Source organism: Schistocerca nitens, chromosome 9 (genome assembly GCF_023898315.1).
Source record: "Schistocerca nitens isolate TAMUIC-IGC-003100 chromosome 9, iqSchNite1.1, whole genome shotgun sequence".
Lineage (NCBI taxonomy): Eukaryota > Metazoa > Arthropoda > Insecta > Orthoptera > Acrididae > Schistocerca > Schistocerca nitens.
In genome coordinates, this window is record NC_064622.1 from 436472072 (window position 1) to 436499999 (window position 27928).

Here is a 27928-nt window from a genome sequence, read left to right on the forward strand (position 1 = left end):
CTATGTCTTGAATCTGAGAAGACCGCAAAGTAATGAAATACAATAATTCAATTGGCTGGCATTTGATTAAAATTGTTTTACAATAAGTTATGGTAGGTAACTTCTAAAACTGTCATTTTGAACTGTGCTGAATAGCTGCATCAACGATTGCAGTGAATGTGGAGGTGAAGTATCACCACAATCGATCTTCTGATTACCAACTCATTTGGCCTTGAACGTCTTCTTTGCCACGACATCACCAAGAGTAATCGTCTGTAATCAAAAAAAGTTATCATTCTCAGGCTGTAAAAATGTGATCAATGGATTATTGCCACCATACACTTTACGTAAGAATCAACAGACTGCAGTTCAGAAGAAAAAGCGCCACAAGTTAAGTATAAAATTAAATACAGATTAATCATTAGGAATGAGTGAAATGTCAAATTTTACAGAGAATATTCAATAGATTTCACTGTTCTACCATCAAAATCACTTCCACATTTTCTTCATTTTGTAATTTTGTGTTTCCATATAAACGGTGTGAACTAATACGTGGGAGACCTCTGGAGAATGGTTGGAGGATTTCATGATATACATACGGCATTTTTTTTACTTTCTTAGATACAGACCCTTTTTTGTCATTAGATGTTTGCTTCGTTTCTGTCTTTTTGTTTTAAAGTTACCATCTTTGTTCTAAAGGTGCATAATCTTTGTAGATTATGATTGTTTTCGCAGTAGTTAAGTCAAAGTCCTCTTATCTTTATCTTAGTTGTCATTGTACTAGTAAATAAACACATCCTTTTAGTATGGAGAACGCTGTCAGTAGTGGCTGCATACCCTATAGTCCTTATGGGACTATAGTGTGTTCTTAATATACTTCCCCCAATAGGCATCGAATTTCCGAGAGGGCCGCCACCGAACAAACAGCTAGAGAGCGACATGGTTTGCCAGAGTTTCAGTCATGGGCGAGATTTCTGCTCGACCGTATTCTTGTTAGACCAGAGTGCACTGCACGCGCAGCGCGGGTTAGCTGTGCGTTCTTAGGCTCCTTGCCACGGTTCGCGCGGCTCCCGCCGTCGGAGGTCCGAGTCGAACCTCGAGTATAGGTGTGTTTGTCCTTAGCGAATAAAATAAAAAAAAGGGGTAGCGTCTTTGATAAATAATCAGCATTGGCGGCCGAAGACTTCCGGCATAAGAAGTCAGCCTCATTCTGCCAACGGCCTTGTCAAAGAGAGCGGAGGAGCGGATAGAGGTTCAGGGCACTCTCTTGTCCTAGGGGTGGGAAATTGCCCCTAAAGGCGGAAGAATCAGCAATGATCAACGACATGAGGATGCAGAAGGCAATGGAAACCACTGAATTAAAGACAGGTAACGTGTATCCACAGGACATGTGGCCTGTAATTGAAGAAGTGTCATGATGATCTCTCCATTGGCAAATGATTCCGGAATAGTCCCCCATTCGGATCTCCGGGAGGGGACTGCCAAGGGGGAGGTTACCATGAGAAAAATATTGAATAATCAACGAAAGGATAATGTTCTACGAGACGGAGCGCGGAATGTCAGAATCTTGAACGTGGTAGGGAAACTAGAAAATCTGAAAAGGGAAATGCAAAGGCTCAATCTAGATATAGTAGGGGTCAGTGAAGTGAAGTGGAAGGAAGACAAGGATTTCTGGTCAGATGAGTAACGGGTAATATCAACAGCAGCAGAAAATGGTATAACAGGTGTAGGATTCGTTATGAATAGCAAGGTAGGGCAGAGGGTGTGTTACTGTGAACAGTTCAGTGACCGGGTTGTTCTAATCAGAATCGACAGCAGACCAACACCGACAACGATAGTTCGGGTATACATGCCGACGTCGCAAGCTGAAGATGAACAGATAGAGAAAGAGTATGAGGATATTGAAAGGGTAATGTAGTATGTAAAGGGGGACGAAAATCTAATAGTCATGGGCGACTGAAATGCAGTTGTAGGGGAAGGAGTAGAAGAAAAGGTTACAGAAGAATATGGGCTTGGGACTAGGAATGAAAGAGGAGAAAGACTGATTGAGTTCTGTAACACGTTTCAGCTAGTAATAGCGAATACCCTGTTCAAGAATCACAAAAGGAGGAGGTATACTTGGAAAAGGCCGGGAGATACGGGAAGATTTCAATTAGATTACATCATGGTCAGACAGAGATTCCGAAATCAGATACTGGATTGTAAGGCGTACCCAGGAGCAGATATAGACTCAGATCACAATATAGTAGTGATGAAGCGTAGGCTGAAGTTCAAGACATTAGTCAGGAAGAATCAATACGCAAAGAAGGAGGATACGGAAGTACTAAGGAATGACGAGATACGTTTGAAGTTCTCTAACGCTATAGATACAGCAATAAGGAAAGCGCAGTAGGCAGTACAGTTGAAGAGGAATGGACATATCTAAAAAGGGCCATCACAGAAGTTGGGAAGGAAAAGATAGGTACAAAGAAGGTAGCTGCAAAGAAACCATGGGTAACAGAAGAAATACATCAGTTTATTGATGAAAGGTGGAAGTACAAACAGTTCCGGGAAAATCAGGAATACAAAAATACAAGTCGCTGAGGAACGAAATAAATAGGAAGTGCAGGGAAGCTAAGACGAAATGGCTGCAGGAAAAATGTGAAGACATCGAAAAAGATATGATTGTCGGAAGGACAGACTCGGCATACAGGATAGTCAAAACAACCTTTGGTGACATTAAAAGCAACGGTGGTAACATTAAGAGTGCAACGGGAATTCCACTGTTAAATGCAGAGGAGAGAGCAGATAAGTGGAAAGAATACATTGAAAGCGTCTATGAGGGTGCAGATTTGTCTGATGTGATAGAAGAAGAAACAGGAGTCGATTTAGAAGAGATAGGGGATCCAGTATTAGAATCGGAATTTAAAAGAGCTTTGGAGGACTTACGGTCAAATAAGGCAGAAGGGATAGATAACATTCCATCAGAATTTCTAATATCATTGGGGGAAGTGGCAACAAAGCGACTATTCACGTTGGTGTGTAGAATATATGAGTCTGGCGATATACCATCTGACTTTCGGAAAAGCATCATCGAAACAATTCCGAAGACGACAAGAGCTGACAAGTGCGAGAATTATCGCACAATCAGCTTAACAGCTCATGCATCGAAGCTGCTTATGATGTGTCGGCAGAAGTGCCAACACCGTGTTGTTTGAGGAAGCCGAAATGCACGATATAAGCTCACGCAGGCTGGCGTGATGTCTGAAACAGGATACGTAATGAATGCTATAAAGAAAAGTACGTAGCTTCTGGAATACTTAACTCTAATCCATAATTGGTGAACATTGGTCTTATTACTGTACATGCTTCATTAGATACATAGCAAAGGATAAATGGCGCCTTGCTAGGTCGTAGCAATTGACTAAGCTGAAGGCTATGCTAACTATCGTCTCGGCTAATGAGAGCGTAATTCTCAGTGAACCTTTCCTAGCAAAGTCGGCTGTACAACTGGGGCGAGTGCTAGTAAGTCTCTCTAGACCTGCCGTGTGGCGGCGCTCGGTTTGCAATTACTGACAGTGGCGACACGCGGGTCCGTCGTATACTAGCGGACCGCGGCCGATTTAAAAGGCTACCACCTAGCAAGTGTGGTGTCTGGCGGTGACACCACAGCTTACAAGAATAATATACAGAAGAATGGAAAAGAAAATTGAGAATGCGCTGGGTGAAGATCAGTTTGGTTCAAATGGTTCAAATGGCTCTGAGCACTATGGGACTCAACTGCTGAGGTCATTAGTCCCCTAGGACTTAGAACTAGTTAAACCTAACTAACCTAAGGACATCACAAACATCCATGCCCGAGGCAGGATTCGAACCTGCGACCGTAGCGGTCTTGCGGTTCCAGACTGCAGCGCCTTTAACCGCACGGCCACTTCGGCCGGCCGATCAGTTTGGCTTTAGGAAAAGCAAAGGGACGAGAGAGGCAATTCTGACGTTACGGCTAATAATGGAAGCAAGGCTAAAGAAAAATCGAGACACTTTCATAGGATTTGTCGACCTGGAAAAAGCGTTCGACAATATAAAATGGTGCAAGCTGTTCGAGATTCTGAAAAAAGTAGGGGTAAGCTATAGGGAGAGACGGGTCATATACAATATGTACAACAACCAAGAGGTAATGAGAAGTAGTAGAAATGACAACAGCGAGAAACTTAACATCAGGATTGATGGTCACTAAGTCAATGAAGTTAAGGTATTCTGCTACCTTGGCAGTAAAATAACCAATGACGGACGGAGCAAGGAGGACGTCAAAAGCAGACTCGCTATGGCAAAAAAGGCATTTCTCGCCAAGAGAAGTCTACTAATATCAAATACCGGCCTTAATTTGAGGAAGAAATTTCTGAGGATGTACGTCTGGAGTACAGCATTGTATGGTAGTGAAACATGGACTGTGGGAAAACCGGAAGAGAAGAGAATCGAAGCATTTGAGATGTGGTGCTATAGACGAATGTTGAAAATTAGGTGGACTGATAAGGTAAGGAATGAGGAGGTTCTACGCAGAATCGGAGAGGAAAGGAATATGTGGAAAACATTGATAAGGAGAAGGGACGGGATGATAGGACATCTGCTAAGACATGAGGGAATGAGTTCCATGGTACTAGAGGGAGCTGTAGAGGACAAAAACTGTAGAGGAAGACAGAGATTGGAATACGTCAAGCAAATAATTGAGAACGTAGGTTGCAAGTGCTACTCTGAGATGAAGAGGTTAGCACAGGAAAGGAATTCGTGGCGGGCCGCATCAAACCAGTCAGTAGACTGATGACAAAAAAAAAAAAAAAAAAAAAAAAAAAAAAAAAAAAAAAAAAAAAGGTTCAGGAAGGTAATACGGAACGCCGAGCTGAATCCCAATGGCCTCGTATAATTAGCAGTCGAGGTGACAGTCATCTTATCCGCATGGCTGTAACGGATCGTGCAGCCACGTCTTGATCCCTGTGGCAACAGATGGGGACGTTTGCAGCACAACAACCATCTGCACGAAAAGTTCGACTACGTTTGCAGCAGCATGGACTATCAGCTCGGAGACCATCGCTGCGGTTACCCTTGACGCTGCATCACAGACAGGAGCGCCTGCGATGGTGTTCTCAACGACGAACCTGGGTGCACGAATGGCAAAACGTCATTTTTTCGGATGAATCCAGATTCTGTTTACAGCATCATGGTGGTCGTATCCATGTTTGGTGACATCGTGGTGAACGCACATTGGAAGCGTGTATTCGTCATCGCCATACTGGCGTGTTGGTATGGGGTGGGGCCGGCCGATGTGGCCGTGCGGTTCTAGACGCTTCAGTCTGGAACCGCATGACCGCTACGGTCGCAGGTTCGAATCCTGCCTCGGGCATGGATGTGTGTGATGTTCTTAGGTTAGTTAGGTTTAAGTAGTTCTAAGTTCTAGGGGACTGATGAGCACAGATGTTAAGTCCCATAGTGCTCAGAGCGATTTGAACCATTTGTACCGGGATGGGGTGCCATTGGTTTTACACGTCTCTGTCACCTCTTGTTCGCATTGACGGCACTTTGAGCAGCGGACGTTACATTTCAGATGTGTTACGACCCGTGGCTCTACCCTTCATTCGATCCCTGCGAAACCCTACATTTCAGCAGGATAATGCACGACCGTATGCTGCAGTTCCTGTACGGGCCTTTCTGGATACAGAAAACTATTCAACTGCTGCCCTGGCCAGCACATTCTCCAGATCTCTCACCAATTGAAAACGTGTGGTCAATTTTGGCTGAGCAACTGACTCGTCGCAATACGCCAGTCGCTACTCTTACTGAACTGTGGTATCGTGTTGAAGCTGCATTGGCAGCTGTACCTGTACTCGCCATCGAAGCTCTGACTCAATGCCCAGGCGTATCAAGGCCGTTATTATGGCCAGAGGTGGTTGTTCTAGGTACTTATTTCTCAGGATCTATGCACCCAAACTGCGTGAAAATGTAATCACATGTCAGGTCTAGTATGATATATTTGTCCAATGAATACCCGTTTATCATCTGCATTTCTTCTTGGTGTAGCAATTTTAATGGCCAGTAGTGTATTTGATTTGGGGGGGGGGGGGAGTGGGTGGCTGTGCGGTAGGCTTTTGTCTGTGCTACTCTTGTAAGTGAATGATTGCTTATTGAAAATGGCAGGTATTACCAAGAGGCAGCGTTTTCCTGCACACAGACGTCGATGCGGCATAGCAGGTCTCTTGTGACCACAGGTTTACATTATCAACACTGACACCTCGAGCTCACAATGATTAGCGACGCTGACAGTCTCCAACATGAAACAAAAGAGCTCTGAACTACATTCCGTGCAAATAGGTATGCAAGAACAACATACTACAAGCTGTGGAAGCCCACGAAAGAGTCTGTACGTGCTCTTCACACTGTAGACATTTATGAACTTCAATCTGGATGCGACAGTGAACGTCTGAGAGACCGATTACCACTTTCGTGTTGAACATGATTGCTATATGCAACTGAGGCAGCATCACAAATCAACTACATGTTGCGAGGATTCCCCCGTTTTGAAGGGTATTTATTTTTCAAGGTTTTAGGTTTACTGGAACCCTGCAGATAGCAAAAGTTCGCTGCATTAAGCAATGTTGCAGAACAAGACGGCAGCAAGTAGGATGATGATTCTCATGGAGGCAAAGGTAGCGACTGGACCGCGTAGCACGGTGGTGAATCGCGAGAGTGGGGAGAGGAACGCGCCTCTTGAAAACAGTTGTTACTCGGCAGTAAATAAGAAGAGGAATCGTTACTGTTTTAGTGCGAAATGCCGATTTACATTATTAATGACTAAAGTCAGTCTTTGGCACAACTAGGAGAAGCCTATTGGTTATTACAGCTTCAGTACAGTAATAACGCTGTGCAGTAAACCAGTAAATTCAGCTTACCAAAGACATGCGAGGGCTAAAAATTTGCGATGTAAGCAAGAAATTTTGGCTGTGTGGCAATCTCGCCATCCACAGATTAGATATAATCGTAGCCTGTTCACATGTGATGGATGTGATAGTCAACTTTGCCATGCTCTAGCATTTTATTAACTTTTTGAGAGGAATCGTTTTATGATATTGAACTGTTACTATTAAACGGTGTTGCAAATAAACGCATCGTAATAACATCCAAGGGCTTATTTCGTTCATTTGATTACGTACTGAATAGACAAGTTCTCGTTTCCATCATTTAAAACTTATCAAAACCTATTTTGCTGTGGATTGTGTTCTTGCACGTGTATCGTTGGTTGTACGACCTTGAGCATGAAAGTTCCTTAAGGGTTATGTGAAGAAGAAAAGAATATTTGTAAATTTTCACGACATTCTGAATTCTGTTTTACTGAAAAGGTGTGATGACCTCCATTAATTTGAATCTAGCTCTTACTCATTCATCTATTTATTTGTGTGAAAGGTAATGTCTTGTGCAGAAAATTACTTGTCCATCTAAGTAGATACAAATTACAACCATGTTCGACACACATATTTACATTTCACGGCCTGTGAAAAGTAGTGGGTATAATATTTCACGGTATGAATAACTGCTATCCACATTCACCCTTTGGTACTTCAGTTTCGCAGTTAAGCCTTTCCCTGCCCATGATTATTAACAGTCTATACCCACGTTCGCATCCCTGTGGACCTCTGGGAGCTCCAACTATTGGAGTCACCTCGTCCTTGGCGCATTCAGTTTTAAGCGGAAGCATTCAGTCGTCTCGGCATCGCTAAATCATTATTGCTGATTGCAGTGTGCTACCGCCTGACGTCACTGTAACTGTCGCCCCGATATTTACTTTTTATTGAGTGCCAATAAGTAGCATTTAGTTCAGTTTTTCATCCATGTTTATGAATAGGCTTTTACTTAACAAGGAACTTTGTGTCTAGATAAAAAAAAGCCGAAACACTCAGTTACGTGGGAAAGGAAGAAATCATATGACTGGATAAAGAGTGATGCACAAGAAAAACTTAATGCCATGTACAGTATCTGCGGGGATGATTCATATTTTAAAACTATATTACTAATTAAATAAATTAATAACAGATGACAAATACAGGGTGATTCAAAAAGAATACTACAACTTTAAAAATGTGTGTTTAATGAAAGAAACATAATATAACCTTCTGTTATACATCATTACAAAGAGTATTTAAAAAGTTTTTTTTTCACTCAAAAACAAGTTCAGAGATGTTCAATATGGCCCCCTCCAGACACTCGAGCAATATCAACCCGATACTCCAACTCATTCCACACTCTCTGGAGATGTTAGAGAATTGGCTGTTCCCTCAGCTCGAACAAGAAGCACAACAATTCATATTTCAGCAGGATGGAGCGCCACCACATTGGCACTTATCTGTCCGTAACTACCTCAACGTCAACTACCTGAGGCGATGGATCGGCCGCCAGGCAGCCCGTGACAGAGCACTTCATCACTGGCCTCCAAGAAGCCCTGATCTTACCCCCTGCGATTTTTTCTTTTGGGGGTATGTTAAGGAAATGGTGTTTCGGCCACCTCTCCCAGCCACCATTGATGATTTTAAACGAGAAATAACAGCAGCTATCCAAGCTGTTACGCCTGATATGCTACAGAGAGTGTGGAACGAGTTGGAGTATCGGGTTGATATTGCTCGAGTGTCTGGAGGGGGCCATATTGAACATCTCTGAACTTGTTTTTGAGTGAAAAAAAACCTTTTTAAATACTCTTTGTAATGATGTATAACAGAAGGTTATATTATGTTTCTTTCATTAAATACACATTTTTAAAGTTGTGGTATTCTTTTTGAATCACCCTGTATTTCTTGTGAAGAAATACTTCCAGCAAGTGGCAGTACAAGCTTATAAAGAAAGTGAATAAATCAACAAATAAGTTAAATAATTTTCTTATACGCTTTCTGTTCACGTCACCTCAGTATTTACTCAAAGAGAATTGTAGGTGATGGCTGAAAACCAGTGAGATGAATACACAGAGCTACAATAAATTGTAAAAAAAGTAATTGTTCGTGTGTTTAAACAAAAATTAATAATGTAGCATGGTTCATTAGCATTTTGAAACAATCCAAAAATACATATTTAATTGCACAAGTACGGAAAGCGTTTTGTATAGATAAATACACAAATTTGGAAAAATTCTTCATTCTTTTAATAACACTTTTTATTCACCTTTTCTTAAGATAAGACAAGTTATTAGTCTCTAAGAAACTTGAAAAACGTATTCATGGTTCGTGTGTAACAAAAATGGCTGAATACGTATGTAACTGAAATCGCTCAAACCCAGAGATTGAGTGAAACCATTTACGGACGCGGCAACTAAGACAGACTACCCCAAAATATATCCAGAATGAATAAATACTGCCTTTGTCAGAATAGTTCCAGGACGCTTACCAAGTAATGATCCTAGCTCCTATCGAAATAGTCCCACTGGCTATCTACAAACAGTTGCCTATGTTTCTGGAGGTCTTAGCAGCAACCAGGGAAATTTTCAACAACTACTCTTGTACGGTCATTTGTCACAACCGGTTGGATGCTTTTGATACCTTGAGGAAGCTTTTCTTTCATTCGCCTTTTCACTCGCGGAAACAAGAAAAAATCGCAAGGCGAATATGGTGGATGGCAGTAACACAGTGTCTGAGTACTCGGTAACAGATAAAGCGTCATGGCGTGTTGCAGTGCCATATAGTGGGAAACATTCCTGAAAATGCCACAAATCGAGACGATGACGTAAAATTGCTTGTCGCAAACGTTTCAAGACTTCGGTGTTTAGTTTGGTGTACTGTTTGCCCTAGAGGAACATACGCATGGTGAACTAATCATTTACTATCAAAGAAGTTGATCAAAATTGTCTTTGAAACTTCCTGGCAGATTAAAACTGTGTGCCCGACCGAGACTCGAACTCGGGACCTTTGCCTTTCGCGGGCAAGTGCTCTACCATCTGAGCTACCGAAGCACGACTCACGCTCGGTCCTGCCAGTACCTCGTATCCTACCTTCCAAACTTTACAGAAGCTCGCCCGCGAAAGGCAAAGGTCCCGAGTTCGAGTCTCGGTCGGGCACACAGTTTTAATCTGCCAGGAAGTTTCATATCAGTGCACACTCCGCTGCAGAGTGAAAATCTCATTCTGGAAAATTGTCTTTGCTCTCAGAGGCTGTCGTTTGACCTTTTTTTCGAGGCTGGTCATCCTGGACTCCACCATTCAGCACTTTGACGCTTCGTATGGGGGTCGTACAAGTAGTACCAACTTTCATCCCCAACAATAATCTTTGACAGGAATGTGGGCTCACGTTTGGCTCTATTCAATAGGTGAGCAGAAATTCTTCGTCTTTCCTCATTCTGTCCATCTATTAATGAGTGAGGGATGAGTTTTGCATTAAGTTTCCGTTACCCTGAATCTTCGCGTAAAATCTTATGACACACATCACGATTCAAATTGAGTTCTTCTGATATCGCACGCACATGTTCATGACGGTCTTGTTTCAGTGACTGCCTACACGCTCCACGTTTCCATCGGTATGCGCTGTAGACGGGCGACCAGTTCTGGGATCGCCCTGCACTGAATCTCTTGCTTCACGAAACCTTTTCTGCCACTCGAAAACACGACATCCTGAAAGTGCCTCGCCTGCATATACTTGCTTAATCATTGACCATATTTCCCCGTGCTTAACGCAGAACGTAATGTTCACTCTTTGCTCACAATCAGCATCCATTGTACCAACGTAACCAATGCGACAAGAACCCAAACAGTGTGCTACTGACCACAGCCCTTCCACCTAGTGACTTTGCACTGAAACGTGGTCAATGTCATTTCAAGGACACGCACATAGCAGGTAACATAAAAACAAGATATGTTCACGTTTCTTGTAGTGACCATTTTCGCAGTATGTGTATATAAATTGCAGTTATTTCAAAGAAAATGCCTTTTTGGATGCTGCACATAGAAATTTTTATTTTTATTTATGCACCCAGACGCGTTTCGCCTTTTTTACATGGCACCTAGGTGTCCTGAAATATTACATGATTTGTCCATTTTTACTCATAGGTTATGGTTTCACATCTGGGTTATAGGTTTAAAAACAGTTCCTTAACGTTTTTTTATGAAATGGAAAGTTACTTACAGGTAACTTCTAATTCATTGCATCCAAGCAAACTGCTTTTTCTCATCTGGCAGCCATGTGGACATCTTATAGTTCTCTTTCAGTTCACTGTTTACGTTACACATCATTGTAACTGCAATCTTTTTGATAAAGAGTTTCATTTGTTTTTCTAAGTGTTGCCAACATTCTCAGTTTTCTGCATTCAGCTGTTTTGTGAATGTGTGTGTGTGTGTGTGTGTGTGTGTGTGTGTGTGTGTGTGTGTGTGAGGGAGCAATGGAGATTTTTTATTTTTTTAATAAAATAAAAATTATTTATTTTATTTTTATTACTATTTTTGTTAATTTATTATATAAATAAAGGAATATTAATGAATAAATGAATATAAATGAATACACACACAAACACACACACACACACACGCACACACATACGATAAACATACAGTTTATAGTGGAATCCGAACCACGTGTTGCTTCTGGTGACTCAGAGGTGAAGGCTAGGTTAAAACGAAGACTGAAAGATCTGTGGTCCGACTGACATTCGATCCCAAGGTATCTCTGTTTCGATCGGTGAATGCGCTTTCCCGCTAAACCACCATGCCTGACATGCACGTAGGTAAGACATCTATAGGTTTCAGTGAGTGAGTTTGTGAGAATCAGAATATGTAGTATATATGGCCGTATTCTGCGTTGACACAGAAGCTTAAATTATACTGAAGCGCCAAAGAAACTGGTGTAGGCATGCCTATTCAAATACATAGACATGTGAACAGGCCGAACACGGCACTGCGATAGGCAACGCCTATATAATACTACAAGTGTCTGGCACAGTTGTTAGATCGTTTAGTGCTGCTACAATCGCAGATTATGAAGGTTTAAGGATGCAAGGTACTTTTCCAGCCCAATATTACGTAAAACTCAATACCTATTTCTTTCAGGCACTGTTTATAAAGTAAATATTTTACAGATTTTTGGTTGATATCTGGTAATGCAGCACACTTTCTAAGCGAATCAGAAATAATTTGAATATTTTTGAACCTGCTTAGGGTTATTAAAAAAATTACAAAGAAAATGCTTCCTCAAATAGAGGTACCATTTAATCCAATGTTATACATTTGAATGAGACCCAATTTTTACCATATATGCATGACATGATGGCTGAGGTACTAGACCTGTTTAATTCCACCTATTATGTATATTACAAGGATAAAAATTTATCACATCCTACATTTTAATTTTTATAATTTTTTCCTAATAAAAATGTTATTTTTCCTATGATTTAGTTGTTTCTGCAGTAAAGCTTAGGTCTACTACGTAAGTATGGACTATTGCAAGTCAGAGAAAAAAATAAGAGCAATTCTTTATAAACCTTAGGAAATATTTGTACCAGAATTCTGAAAAATACAACTTGCGGCAAATTGTGAATGAAATATATGAGTCCAACTGAACTGTGCCTCAGAACATTTCTGAAGCATAGTCTTCATCCTGCAGCATTTATTCACCTTCAAGCTTCCTCTTGGCATTAATTTTAGCACTTTTTGCTTCTTTGGTAACTTGAAGAGCGAATCTTCATGCACCTGTTGTCTGTCACACGCAAGCAATTGATCTTCCATATTAGAGCCACATTTTATGCACAAATTTCTCAGGACTTCCAACCTTTATGTCACTCCATCATTGAAACATATCACTGCATCTAGTACACCAACATTTAATGTATTTAGTCCTACAAAAACATTCTTGGGTAATCTTTCCCATATGCAATGGTTGAAACTATCATTTGTATTCTGAGTGCCCCCATGAAAACATTTACTAAGCAAAACAGGTTCACTCAGGTCTCTAAAAATTGGTTTTATTTCATTCATAACAGGTTCAGAAAGGCAATGCTTATGATGCTATATTTGACCCTTTTGCTTTTTGGTAACCACACCAAGACACTGCTCCTTTACGGCAAAGTCTGTGAACAGGGTGGTCATCTGTGGACAACTTATGAAAGTAGGTGGCCCATACTGCTTTTCTCATTGCTGTAACATCATTCAGAGGTGCAGTTAGTCTAATGACCAGTCCATCCATAATAACTCTGAAGAAGGTCTATTTAGTTTCTGTCAATCTGCCTCGGCCAAACAGATTTTCCATCAGATAGCAACTTCCCTTTCATTTCTCTTTGTAGCTTCCTCAACCTAGCACCCATTCTGTTTTGCATGTGTCCACAACACCCCAGTTCTGTTACCAAGGTATTACCATAAACGTTCAGCTCATTAATTTTATTGAAAGCTTCAGATTCCCCATCGCCTAGGTACTTCGTGTATCTAACGTTATAAACGGGCACCGACCTCTGAAATATTTTTAGTGTTCCATCACACTCCATACCTCCACTATAACCATCATAATTCTTAGAACACTGATTTTCAATATGTTCTTCAGTATTACCTGCCGGGTGCCATGGCTGGTGTGGCAGTACTTATCTAAGTACTCAACACCAACAACTTTTCCATTCTCCGGAGTAGTAGCACATACAACACCATTCAGGAAACGATGTCCCCGACGTTGCCATGTCCCATGAAGTGCAACGGCAATGTCCCTGGTTCCACTAGTGTTTACAGTTTCTTCTACTGCACGTTTCATAGATGCCTTAGACGCAAAAGTCAAGGCACCTAAAAGTATTTGTATGTACTTGCTGAACCCACTGGGAGGAGGAGGAAAGTCCACCAGACCACAAAACGTTTGAGCAGCTATTTTTCCTTTTCCTATTGCACGCCTTGCATACACTAACTCCAAATTCACATCATATGAATTATGCACAATATTCTAAGTCATTTTAGACGTAGATTTATTGCAGGATCTACACAAAACAACTGATTTTGACGCTAAACGCTTCCTGCTACTTTGTTGTTCAGTTATTTCCAGACATTCTTTACATTTCGCCACTTCCATTATCACCAACAACAAATTCACTACAAACAGCATCATTGTTAACAAAAAAATTTGAATCATGGGAGAAGTGCCATGTGGGAGTTTTTCCCTGAAGACTGATACCTAGTTTACTTTCAACAGTGTGGCTTGCTTTGTTTGTGAACTGGTTACCACGGAATTTCCTTTACTGAATTTCTTGATGCGTGGCATAATTCGTATTTATTTCACACTAAAGGATATGTACTTCTACAAATATATGTAGCACTTGCGCAACAAACATTCATTAACACGTGAACAAACTGCTTCAACGAAACAACAGTAAATACCAGCAAAGATAATTATTTACAGACACTAAAAACCTCCACTGTTACCAACATATAAAATATATCATACGTAAATCGCTGGAAACAGAAACGTTCACAGTTCTTTTCGAAATAATATTGGTTTCTGTAACAGAAATAAAGAGAGCCTGGAGGCGTACATGACCGCAACTTTAAAATTTGGTTTATGTAGGTAATTCTTCATTTGAAACCCTATAATGTATATATAAATGCAATCAGGAAACGCTATAGAATTTAGTAAAGACATAAAAAATTTCGATTTTTCCTCCATTTATAAGTACCCTGTATCCTTAAGTGAGTTTGAACGTGGTGTTATAGTCGAAGATCGAGCGATGAGACACAGCATCTCCGAGATAGTGATGAAGTGGAGATTTTCCCGTACGACCATTTCACGAGCGTACCTTGAATATCAGGAATCCTGCAGAGCATCAAATCTGAGACATCGGTGCGGCTGGAAAAAGATCCTGCAAGAACGGGACAAATGACGAATTAAGAGAATCGTTCAACGTGACAGAAGCAAATTGCTGTAGATTTCAATGCGGCCATCAAGAAGTGTCAGCGTGCAAACCATTCAACGAAACACTATCGATATGGGTTTTCGTTTTCGGAGCCGCAGGCCCATTTGTGTACCGTTGATGACTGCACGACACAAAGCTTTACACCTTGCATGGAGAGCCATATCAGGGATTGCGCGGCCCCTTCCGCTGGAGGTTCTAGTCCTCCCTCGGGCATGAGTGTGTGTGTTGTTCGTAGTATAAGTTAGTTTAAGTAGTGCGTAAGCCTAGGGACCGATGACCTCAGCAGTTTGGTCCCTTAGGAATTCACACATATTTGAACACTTGCCTTGCAGTGGCCCATTAACACCAACACTGGACAGCTGATTGCTGGAAACATGTTGCCTGGTCAGACGAGTCTCGTTTCAAATTGCATGCAGATAGACGAGATCAGGTATGGAGACTACCTTATGAATCCATGGACCCGGAATGTCAGCAGAGGACTGTTAAAGCAGTGGAGGCTCTGTAATGGTGTGGTGCGTGTGCAGTTGGAGTGATATGGGACCCCTGATACGTTTAGATAGGACTTTGATTGGTGACAGGTATGTAAGCATCCTGTCTGATCACCTTCATCAATTCACGTCCATTGTGCATTCCGACGGACTTGGCTCATTCCAACTGGACAATGCGACACTCCACACCTCCAGAATTGCTACAGAGATGATCCAGGAACACACTTCTGAGTTTAAACACTTCCACTGGTCACCAAACTCCCCAGATATGAACATTAATGAGCATGTCTGGGATGTCTTTCAACGTGGTATTCAGAAGACATCTCCACCCCGTCGCACTCTTACGAATTTATAGACAGCCCTGTAGGATTCATGGTGTCAGCTCCCTTCAGTACTATTTCAAACATAAGTCGATGCCTCGTCGTGTTGCGGCACTTTTGCGTGCTCGGGGGGCCCTACACGATATTACGCTGATGTAGGTGTTTCTTTAGCTCTTCAGTGTATATACACCACCAATGGACCGCAGTCCTTAGAATTTGGCATAAATTTCAATTTTATGCCTCTGCCCATTCGTGGGAAGAAGCGGTCTTCACAGATGGCCGGGTATTTGGCAACTATGTGTAAAAGTAGCGTTAGTATGAAAGCATAGACTTCACATGAAAAAAAAATCCTCTTTTAATACCGAATCGGAGGTTAATTTATGACTAGCCCTCGTTTGCGTGTCTAAGTTCTGTGGTACACACTCACACCCACACCCACACCAACACACATTCGCTTACACCCTTATGTCTGACTCACCTGCAGAGCCTTGTCGGCCGAGTACTTGGTCTCCGAAGTGATGACCTTGCCGTCTGGGTAGCGCGACCAGTGCACCACGGTGTCGCCTCCCTTGACGGAGTACTTGCTGCGCGTCGTCGTGTCCCATAACGTCTCGTCGAATTCCTCGTCCAGCTTGCACTTGGTGTCAAACTTGCGGCCAGCTGCTTCCAAGCTGAATGTGTACTCGTCGCCATTCACCGTCACACCGATGGTCATATTGTGGCCCAATATTTCCTTCCGCCTATCCGCCTCGGCGATACCTGTGAAAAAAAAAAAGTAAAGATCGCACCCACCTAATTGAGATACACATTCCAATTCGGAGTTGCTTCTACCTTTAATTCCTTTTCAGGATCAAGGCTTCAAAACTGACCAATCACTCTTCAACGGAGTATGCCACCTTATAAAACTCCCTACAGGCTTAAAACTCTGTGTAAGACAAGGATAGAATCCAGAACCCTGCCTAAATTGAGTGAATGATTTATTCTAGAAAGTGTCCCGTAAGCTCTGGATCAGCCATTTCCTCCAGGAGTGCTAATCCCGCAATGTAGGCAGGAGAGCTTCTGTAAAGTTGTGACGCACACCATGATGGTTAAATCCGCTCCGGATGTATTGGTCTTTCAGTATCATCTGCAACAGAAACGTTGGACCATGCGAAAAAAGTGAGAACCAAAGGCGTTCTGCTATGAAAAGAAATGGCACCACAGACAGTCGCTCCTGGTTGTCGAACTATGACGGGTGACCGTCAGGTTGGAATCCCACCACTGTCCAGGGCGCCTCCAGACACGACTTTTCTGATCATCAAGGCTAGATACCGACACTAGCAGACCACGGACTAGTAGACCCGGCACTACAAGAGCAGGACTAACTGTTATACTCAGACTTGTGCCTTATAATAATTGCTTGTATGGACACTGATATAGCGACGGACAATGATTATATCATGTCGGCACTTGCTTGCGACCCAAAGAATTGTCGATCTACTTCATTGCAATAAAAACTATTAACGTGATTTGATTGAATTGCTATTTAGCTATACGAGAATGGAGTATCCTTTAGGCACACCACAATAAATATGACTAATAACAGAAAGATGGTCACCTTGTCAGCAGCTGTGATGTGAGACTTATGATTTAAAGTAATTAGCCAATAGTTTCCCTGCAATCGTATGAGAACAACTGCACAGCGAAAATCATGCAAATCCTAAACATGTACTGTTTTATTTTTTATGCTACCAGTAATACGTTTTCCAAATAACTACTTCGGTAATTTCAGCAATTTTGATTCGTTTACATACAGTACGTTCTTTCAGCTCCACATTGGATGACCACCATTCAGCTTTCTGCCTTCCTTGAATCGAATCTATATGTGGACACGATTCCATGTGTGCTACGGCGAAGAGCTCTGCCATGAAGAATCCATGACAAAGAAATACGACAATGAGTCTCAACAGTACTTCCCAGTGCGTAAATAGTGTAACAAGAGGAGAGCTGTAACACGAGTTAAACACGTATATTATGCGGTTTTTCTTATCTGTTCTTTTTTATTTGTGCCACCTCAGCCAGCTTCTCATACATATTGAATCAATCAGAGATACATATTCCCATGGTTCAAATACAATATTTACGTTTCTAGTGAACATATTACGTACATCATGATGTGCTAGCGCCACTGCCAAGAGAAGTCACTCAAAACGCCAATTCAATATGGAACATAAAACACTCACGCTTCCAAACAACCCTGCCATGCATTCCTTAAGTGGAAGTGATGATATTGAGCAAGTTCAGGTTGTTCTCTGAAATTCTGAAATTTATTCATGAATCTACGTTGTGGTTCCAGTTATGTTGTCTGTTTGTAACTATTAATGCTACCCGTTTGAAACTGGGTCGGTCGCTAATGTATCGATAATTTTCTCAATGAAATACATACTGCCTCACCCCACATTGATGCCTATCTTGGCATTGCGATATCAAGTTTTTACAGATGTTCTAGCATTTACAGGGGCTATTCATAAGTGCCTCTGAGGTTTCAGAGCACAACAACGCGAAAACTGCAAGACAGACAGAAAAGTGACACATATCAGTGGATGTAGCAGGTCTGCAAGTTTCGATTCGTAATACGCGCCGTGGCGTATTTGGCGAACGCGCCACTAGGAGGAGGAGTGTCAGAACACGCCGTATAATAAAGCGATACTTGCTTTTTGTGTCTTTGAAATCTATTTTATTAATTTAGTGGTTTTTGCTATGTGCATATACAGCCACCTCAAAAGTGTATTTCGACAACTGACAGTATTAATTTGGGTCAAGATGTACCCTGATATGAGGCTACACAGGCTGAGGCTTTGTCATGTGTTGGCATCACGCAGCCCCCGAGCGGAGAAAATCTCCGATCCGGCCGGGAATCGAACCCGGGCCCCTTCGCTGAGCAAGCTGTCGAGTTGGTTCAGCAGATACCGAAGCGGATGGTTGCGAAGGTCCAGCAACGATGTCGTACGAAATATCGGATAACAGCTCCAACAGATAAAACGATTTATGTGTGGTAGAACAACTCTGTGAAACTGGTTAAACTCTGTGAGACTGGTTGCAGAAGGCAACAGAAGGAAAGAGGTCTGGTGGAAAAGCCTGAAGTAATTAACGAGTCATGCGCGTAGACGACCGCGGATTCAGCAGCAGTCTACGCAAACGTCTGCTACATGCGATGACTACGCGGATCAACGACCTTCGTCCCGACTTTCGAAATGACTTTTGTCGCCTACTGAACAAGGACGGTTTTTCAAAGAAATTGCTTTCAGTGACGAAATCACGTTCCATGTGTCTGAACTGGTGAACGGCCTTAACACGCGTGTCTGAGGCGCAGAACTTCCACACGAGAATGTGGAACACATTCGCGATTCACCTAGAGTTAACGTCTTTTATGCCCTCTACTCTTTAGACATGTATGAACCGTTTTTGTTTTCGAAGATAGCTGTGTCCCGTTTTGCGTATGCGAACTTGCTGCAGCAAAGGCTTATGCTACATTTACAGAAAGACAGTGGAGACTCCAGTTTGGAACAAGAAGATTATTGCACTTTCCTTCACATGCTTATGATTGTCTCAGCCGATTTATTTCTATGCGACTTCATCTTATGAGATGTAAAAGATCATGTGTTTCCGCATCCACTGCCACTTAATTTGGAAGAGTTGTAAGGAAAGATGATCAATGCAATCGGTGATTCCACAGTGAAGAGATGGAAAATGTAGAGCAATGTTATGCAACCTATTATATGAGTCATAAACTTGAAGAGATACTCTGTCCTCTGATATGTGTCTGTTTTCTGCTTGCGTTGCAGTTTCAAGCAGTCGGCTTCTGAAACCCCGGAGGTACTTACAAGTATGTCTGTGTATACCGTGCACGAGCAGGCTTTACGAGGGGACTGCGCATACTAGTAACCACAGATTTCGCCCAAATTTATGGTATATGTAGAACAAAAGCAAACTGGTGCTTTTCATTTATTATTTAGTATATGGTGAGCTTGGTCAGAAATCGAAGTGACAGAAGTGGGAGCTCCAGCTAAATAAGCATAAAAAAAAAGAAAACAGCGTTTTTGGTGCTGGTCGCGCGAGATCTTAGCCGTTCCTGGCAGCTGTTGACGCAGGGGGAAGTATACAGAATGGCAATCTCAAGGTCATGGGTGCTAGTTTTTGTTTTCAGTTTTTACTTACACCACAAATAAACCGAAATAATGCTCAGTACATTGTATTTATTATTAATTTTACAAAACGCATCAAAACGAAAGGCAAAGAAACATTTGGGATTGCAAATAAATTTCGAGGAACGGAATTCAAAATGTACACGTGCACTTCCTACATAAAATTAGATAGGATACTTTAATTATTTTACACTTGATGAATCACACGTTTTGGGTTGATATTCACTGCAAAAACAGAGAAGGAGTAATTTGCTCGGCATCTAGCACGCGTCACATTTTTACAAGTATGTAGTTGTTCTAAAGTTGGTTTAGATTCATAAAAGCTTGTCTCTCAACGCACAGTTTGGCCGCAAACCATCCGTAACGCATAGTTTCGCCAAATATTGGCGAGGATTGCTGGTGATGTGTGATGAATTCTGCTCGAAGGTCTAAAGCCTGCACGCTTAAATTACAGTCCCTTCTTGGACAATTACTTGCATAATCTTTGTGGACGCTGTAAGAACAATCCTTACCCGAATTTTTTTTTTTTTTTTTGCAATACCAAATATTCCTTCGCTTTCCTTCTCCACGACTTTATGAAAACATTAAAAAATACGGTATGCACGGTGATTCAGTTGCCACTAGCGCTGTTGTTTTATGCGACTCACAATGTTATATTTGGCCTCCATAAAACACGCGCTAGATTGCCACATTGTCTCGCTCGCTACGCGCTAACTATTAGTCCTAATATATACTTTTTTCGCTAGACGCCGTAGTTTTCGAGCTGTTCAAGAGAGAAATGGACGAAAGTCACCGCCAAACGCACTCCCACTCAGTCCCCACAGGTCAGGATTTCTCGTATGTAGTTCATAGCACTCCCTCCTGTCATTGTACGAAAATTAGCTGCTGAAAGAATTATTTCCCACATTCGACCTTTTTTCGTTCAAGAATAGCTCTGAGCACTATGGGACTCAACATCTTAGGTCATAAGTCCCCTAGAACTTAGAACTGCTTAAACCTAACTAACCTAAGGACATCACATACACCCATGCCCGAGGCAGGATTCGAACCTGCGACCGTAGCGGTCCCGCGGTTCCGGACTGCAGCGCCAGAACCGCACGGCCACCGCGGCCGACTCCTTTTTTCGTCTTCGTTGACTGGCCTTATTATGTGCCGGCATAGTCGACTTGACGTTTGTGTAAATTTTACGTAAGAATTTTGTGAACTTTAACAGCATTAAATAAACAGTTATATCGTTGTGTTCGTCGCGTGTTCTGAGTACGAAACTACTGAGCTTGTTAGGACTAAGTTTGGATCGAATTGTCAACTTAATTAGTTTTTGCGTAATGTTTACAAAAATCGTTATTCGTTCGTTATCCTCACTGGCACGTTTAAATTAATAATTTTAACGAAGTAGCCGACTATGTTGGTGGTGTAGTAGCTCAATCAATGGAGACCAAAAAAGGTTGAATGTCGGGAATAGTTCATATAGTATGAAATTTTTTTTCACACTAGTAGGAGGGAGTGCCACGAGTGAAAATCTCATTCTGGAAACATCCCCCAGGCTGTGGCTAAGCCGTGTCTCCGCAGTATCCTTTCTTTCAGGAGTGCTAGTTCTGCAAGGTTCGCAGGAGAGCTTCTGTAAAGTTTGGAAGGTAGGAGACGAGGTACTGGCAGAAGTAAAGCTGTGAGTACCGGGCGTGAGTCGTGCTTCGGTAGCTCGTCGGCTCGCAGCCGTGCTAGCGTGCGGAGCTGCTCCGCGCGCCGTCCGACGCTCCGCTCTCGGCGGTGTTTACTTCCGCGTCGCGGTGTTTGTGTCTATTGAGTCCAGTACTAACGTACACCATGGCGCACTCGTACCGCCGTGCAACGATCAAAGTAACGTTTCAGGCCGAACATCCACGACCCAGAGCTTTCGAAGTCGAACAGTTCATACGCGAGGATCTAAGTTTGAACCCCCAGGACGTAATCGGCATACATTTTTCCATCACTGGAAGTGTTGTCTACATCAAGATGTCGACGGAGGAAATTTGCAATGACATAATTTACCGCATGCCAACGGACTGAAATTGAAACACTCTGATGGACATATGGGTGCTGTGACAGTCGCCCATGCTGGATTCGGTCTCCGGACATTGCGGGTGTTTGGGCTCCCGTTCGAGGTGCCTCAGGATGTGGTCATTGCCGCTTTCCAACCATATGGCACAGTCTTGGGTCACATCGCGGAGAAGTGGCAAACATTTACGACCTACCCCGTATTAAATGGCGTCCGGCAAATAAAAATTGAGCTGACGAAACATGTCCCATCGTACCTGCTGATTGGCGGTGTGAGGGCCATCGTCATGTATGATGGACAGCCACGAATGTGCGCAGGATGTGGCCAGGAGGGACATGTACGTTCCGAATGCTTACACCGCCGTTTAATTCAGACGCCGTTACGTGATGAGACCCAGGCTTCGACGGTCACGTCCTTACCCATCACCTACACCAAGGTTGCACAGGACCCCGTCGTACCAATCTCGGTTGCGCCAGCAGCATCGTCAACGCCGCCCGCCGCAGCACAACGCGCCGAGGACACAAGCACGGTGTCGCCTCCAGTGCTCGCTTCAGGACCATCCGGTTTGCAGACCGAAACCGATGTTCCTGTTGGAACCATGGACGTCGACCTGGGTGTCGTGCCAACGTCTACCTTTGTCCAGACGGGTTCGGCGTCAGACGACGGGCGACCACATTCTGATTCAGAAGCCCACATCAGAAAACAGCGGTCTCCTCGCAAACACAGGAAAAGACGACGAACGCCTTCCGATGACGCCCTTTCTCAGACGGCCCCACGAGATGTCGACCTGATGTCTGACGGTGATCTCCCACATTGCGTCCAGTCACGCGATGTGGCAGCAACAGGCGCCCCTCCTGTGACGCCTACTCTCCCAGCCAGGGACGTGTCCTCGCCGTTGTCAACGAATGATGACGGCGGTCCCCCTACCACTCATGTTGCGGAATCCACAACACCCGTTCCGGAAGTACGTGACCGTCACATGTCCACGTCGTCGGCTTCCTGGGCCGATGACGTTGAAGAAGAAGTGGAACAGACTGCCAGCGTGTCTGCACAGGAGTCCACCTCGGCGACACTGGGGCTGGCGCCCCGCCAGTAATTATCACCACGGCGGGACCACCGGCGGGTCTCCACCTGCCGACTACTTCTACCGCACGTTCTGCAAATACTGAGGATGGCCGTACACAGCAATATCGTATCGCCACAATGAATCTTGCCACCATTCGTGCCCCCCATAAACTGGCCATGTTCAGAGACACTATTTACTCTGCGGATGTGGATATAGCACTCTTACAAGAGGTGTTTGTGGCTGACTTCCTAGTTCCCACCGGATACAACGCTCATGTTTCCCCCGCATCCGATACCGGTAGCGGCGTCGCCATCCTGCTACGCGACGGACTCCCTGCAGAGGACGTCATCTACCTCCCCACTGCGCGAGGTATGGCCCTCACACTGTTCGGCGTGCGTATTATTAATATCTACGCTCCGTCCGGCACTGGCCGCCGTCATGACCGACAAACTTTTTTTTGCCGAAAGCGTCACACCCCTCTTCACCGGTCCGCAGGACGATTTGGTAGTCGGTGGGGATTTTAACTCGACACAAGAGCCCGCGGACCAACTCCCACGACATTCCCCTTGTGCATCTCTCTCAGTGGTTATCGACCGTCTCCGACTTGTTGACACATGGAAGAAGCTCCGCGGAATTCAACCGGGATATACATTCTACACCTCTCATTCGTCAAGCCGCATAGATCGCATCTACGTTACCCGCTCCCTTGCTGATGGCACACGTCATGCGGAAGTCTGGCCCTTGGCCTTTTCAGACCATGATGCGTACCTCTGTGACGTCACTCTCGCCCGACAACAAGTGTGGCATAGTCGTGGTCTGTGGAAACTCAACGTCGCTCACCTGACCTCCTCAGACTGTCGCCGTATGGTCGAAGAAGCGTGGGCACGCTGCCACCATCGTCGAGAAGCCTACACCTTATCATGGTGGCTCTCCTGTGCAAAGCCAACCCTCAGGAAGACTCTGATGAGTTATGGGAAGGAATCAAAGGCGTGGCAAACTAATACCCTGCACTTCTACTACACCATTCTCCGTGACTGTACGACGATGCCTTTCTCGCCAGCCCGGCAGTCGATGGTCCATCGCACGAAGGCGCAGATCTCCTTGATCATGCGGCGTAACTTGGAAGGCACTGTAGTCCGTTCTCGAGCTTCTAATCGAATCACTCAAGAACGTCCGTCGATGTACCACCTCCTTCAGGAAAGACAACGACGACGACGAGCTCTGATCCAAGTCCTCACTGATGTGGAAGGGCGCCGGCACGACACCCAACAAAGCATCGGTCGTGTTCTCCATGCTCATTTTGCCGGGCTATACGCAGCCGTACCGCATTCTGCAGCACTGATCACAGAAGTCGCTCAGCTTACTACGAACACTCTTCCGGAGGATGCAGTGCATGACCTCCAAGACGACGTCACCACAGATGAAGTGGTAGACGCTATCAAGGCGGGTTCCGATAACAGATCTCCTGGACCTGACGGTATACCCATCGAATTTTATAAAAGTTTTCACTATTTGTTGGCTTCCACGTGGACGGCAATCGCACAAGAGCTGATGTCACCGATGACAGTGGTCCCGAGCGCCGTTCTAGAAGGCATTATTATCCCCGTCCATAAACCACGCGGGTTATCGAGGGTCCAGGAATATCGACCAATTACTTTGCTCAACAGCGACATGAAAATATTCACACGGCTACTGGCATCGCGACTCAAGAAGGTCGCACGTTATGTCACATCCTGCGACCAGACTTCCCTAGGAGGCGACAACAACATCCGTACGGCCCTTTGCCGTTACAGAGACATGATAGCATTAGCGCATCATCAGCGTCTCCCTGGCACCTTGGCTTCACTGGACTTCAGCCAGGCTTTCGACCGTGTTGACCACTTCTATTTACGGACAGTTCTTCAGCATATGGGTTTTCCTGGCGGTATTGTCACAGCGGTTATGCGCCTGTTGAGTAGTGCAACCTCTAAAATCATGTACAATGGTCGCCTTACACCGTCCCTGGTCATCGCACGATCTGTACGACAAGGATGCCCTCTTTCCACGATTTTGTATGCTTTCGCCTTGGAACCCCTGCTCCAGGGCATGCGCCAACGTTTGGAAGGCATGGCTGTGCAAGGCCACCGTTTTTGTTGTACAGCCTACGCAGACGACATAGTACTATATCTGCGCAGTGAAGATGAAGTACGAGCAGCACTGACATGGGTGGCGACTTACGGCGAAGCGTCGGGGAGCTGCCTCAACGTGTCAAAATCCAAGGTCCTGCTCATTGGTGAGGGCTTGCCGGAGAGATGCGCTGCCCCCCTTAGTGTCGCCGCCACCATACGGTGTCTTGGACTTGATTTCGCAGCAGACCTGCGCCGCTCAGCGACAATCAATGGTAGACGCTTGCTACAGACAATCAGAGCAACTCTCGCAGATCACCGGCTACGAGCTCTCGACGTTATCCAACGCGCGCAATACTTGAACATGTATCATGCTTCCCGTATACCACACGTGGCTCAAGTACTACCAGTCCCAAATCTCCTGGCGCGACGACTGTTGATGGCTTTCGGCTCCTTCGTCAGCTCGGGGATGTTATTCAAGGTGCAGTATGAATCCCTTGCACTGCCACGAGATCGTGGCGGGGTGGGACTCATCCACGTGCCGACTCGTGTCAAGGCACTATACGTCAGTTCCCAACTAAAACTTTGGTATCGTTGCCCACAGAGCCTTACTAGCCTCCTGCTTCACAACTTTGCACCGGCCTCCTTGTCCGCCCCAGTACTGGTATCGACCATTCCAACACCCTTTTATTACATCCAACGATTTTTCCTGGAGTTCAGTTATATCTACCGGTCCTTACCACTTACCCGTTTTTACCTCACGAAAACAGTCTCCGAATTGTTACAACAGTGCCGCCCGTCCAACCTCATCGAACGTAAGTATCCACAGTACGTGTGGCGACACATATGGAAGGCGATCCATGCGCGTTTTCTTGAATCAGACGTTCAATCAGCGTGGTACATCACCGTGAATGGCAAACAAGTTAACGGAGATCGTCTGCACCGCATCCATCTCGCCGATTCATCCCTCTGCACCCACTGTGGGGTGGATGACACGGATGTCCACCGGTTCCACTGTTGCACAGCGCTAGACGTCTGGACACTTGCGCGGCGAATTTTGGCGTTTCTTACTCGCCAGACACCGGCTCAGATCGACGTCCACATGCTTTTGTACCCCGATAAGACTTTCTACCCCTCCGCCAAAACTAACTCTGTGAATTGGATCTGTGGTCACACGATTCGCTATCTTTTTACTTCTGGCGACAAGTCTACGCTAGGATATTGGACTTATCTCAACGAACGACACTGCGTCCTGATACGCAACCCACGCTATAAACAATATTTTTCCAATTTCTTACGGAGCACTTTCGATGACCCACCTAGTAGCTGGAACGTCCAAGCCCTGAGAAGCTGAAAACTGTATAAACCGAACCGAACTGAATAGATCTGCTACCCAGAACCCACGCCTACGCCATGAGAAGACACGTTTGGACGAGCTGGCATGCTGTAGGCGGATACACTTCAAGAGCTCCTGTAAGAACTGGACTTTAACTACAAGTCACACGACGACTTAAAAAGCTTATCCTTATTTCTTCCTCATAATTTGTTCTTAAAGGAAAAAGAAATATTATTTTGGCTTTGAGAAACTTTTTTTTGTTCCAAAAGATTGCTTCTTCGCCAACAAGACGAAGGAGACTCATTTTTGTTTACTGGCAGGAGAAACCAGTATAATTGGAGTCTTTGTTTTTCTTTTGGGAAAAAAAATTCCCTATTTATTCCTCACAATAAAAAAAATAAAAAAATAAAAAAAAGGTAGCTCAGTTGGTAGAGCACTTGCCCGCGAAAGGCAAAGGTCCCGAGTTCGAATCTCGGTCGGGCACACAGTTTTAATCTGCCAGGAAGTTTCATATCAGCGCACACTCCGCTGCAGAGTGAAAATCTCATACTAGAAATCCTGACTGGTGAGGGAAAGTGTGGCAGTGGAGATGCGTTTGTAGATCACTTTTATATGTTTTTCTTGAATAACAGGAAAACCGTGACCTCCAGCGAAAACGGGTGCAAAATTTAACTAAGTTATCATTTTTATGCAGAAATAATAGTTTGCGCGTGCTGCATAAAAAGACAGCGATAGTAGCAGCTGAATCACCTTGTACTGAGCATTATTTGGTTTATTTGCAGTGTCACGTAGCGCAAAAATTGAAAATAAAAGAAACTACGCATGGTGACTCGAACCTATGACCATTAGATTACCCGTTGCGCCAAGCGGTGTCTGGAAACTACTTGGACATAAATGGCTCACGTCTCGCCTAACCCTCGCCAAAATATGCTATTTTCTCTAAACACTTGGCTATCTGGAGATGCGATTTTTGTCTGTTTCATTTCTGGCCTTAAATCTGCAGGAAACTGATGGTGATGAGTAGGCGCCGTCGCCTTGCAAGTATGAAGAGAACTCACCGGCGGCTTCCAGGAAGGCGTCCATGTTCTCCTGGCTGGCGACATCCAGTTCGTACTTCTTGCCTGAGAACTGCTTCACCATCTTGCCGGTAGATCTGTCGCTGAAGCACTTACAACGCAGGCAGTTTGACGACTATGTTATGACGCGCTACAGCGACATTATATATACAAAAACCGTATCCCGAACAGACTGAAAGTCCCAGAGATAATGGGAGGCGACGGTAACAAGCTTGTCTGTTCAGCAAACAATGAGATAACCACTAAGCGTATCTGGGGCCTAAGTGAGGCATTTACGTATTAGCGGGAAGGAAAGTTCGCTGGTTGCGTAAGTACCGTGGGCGTTTCCTTGCCGTTTACGAACGGTGAGCTCACCTTTAGTCCGTTTGAGGTACTGTGCATGTGGCACGTCTTAACAGAAAATTCTTGACAGAAAATATGCTATATACTAAGCTATCAAGCTATCGTCTTTAGATACAAACACTGCACGCT

The 27928-nt window shown here is 44.1% G+C and overlaps 1 protein-coding gene across 1 annotated transcript; it reads right to left on the reverse strand.

Annotated features, from left to right (window-relative positions):
- Positions 1–46: 46 nt before the first annotated feature.
- On the reverse strand, positions 47–27593 carry LOC126203477 (fatty acid-binding protein 2-like). Its single transcript, XM_049937800.1, has 3 exons — positions 27440–27593; positions 16134–16414; positions 47–252 (listed from the first exon to the last, which is right to left on the reverse strand). Exons 1-3 carry the CDS (start codon positions 27519–27521, stop codon positions 202–204), a joined length of 414 nt encoding a protein of 137 aa, XP_049793757.1. The 5' UTR covers positions 27522–27593; the 3' UTR covers positions 47–201.
- Between the last annotated feature and the right edge of the window lie 335 nt (positions 27594–27928).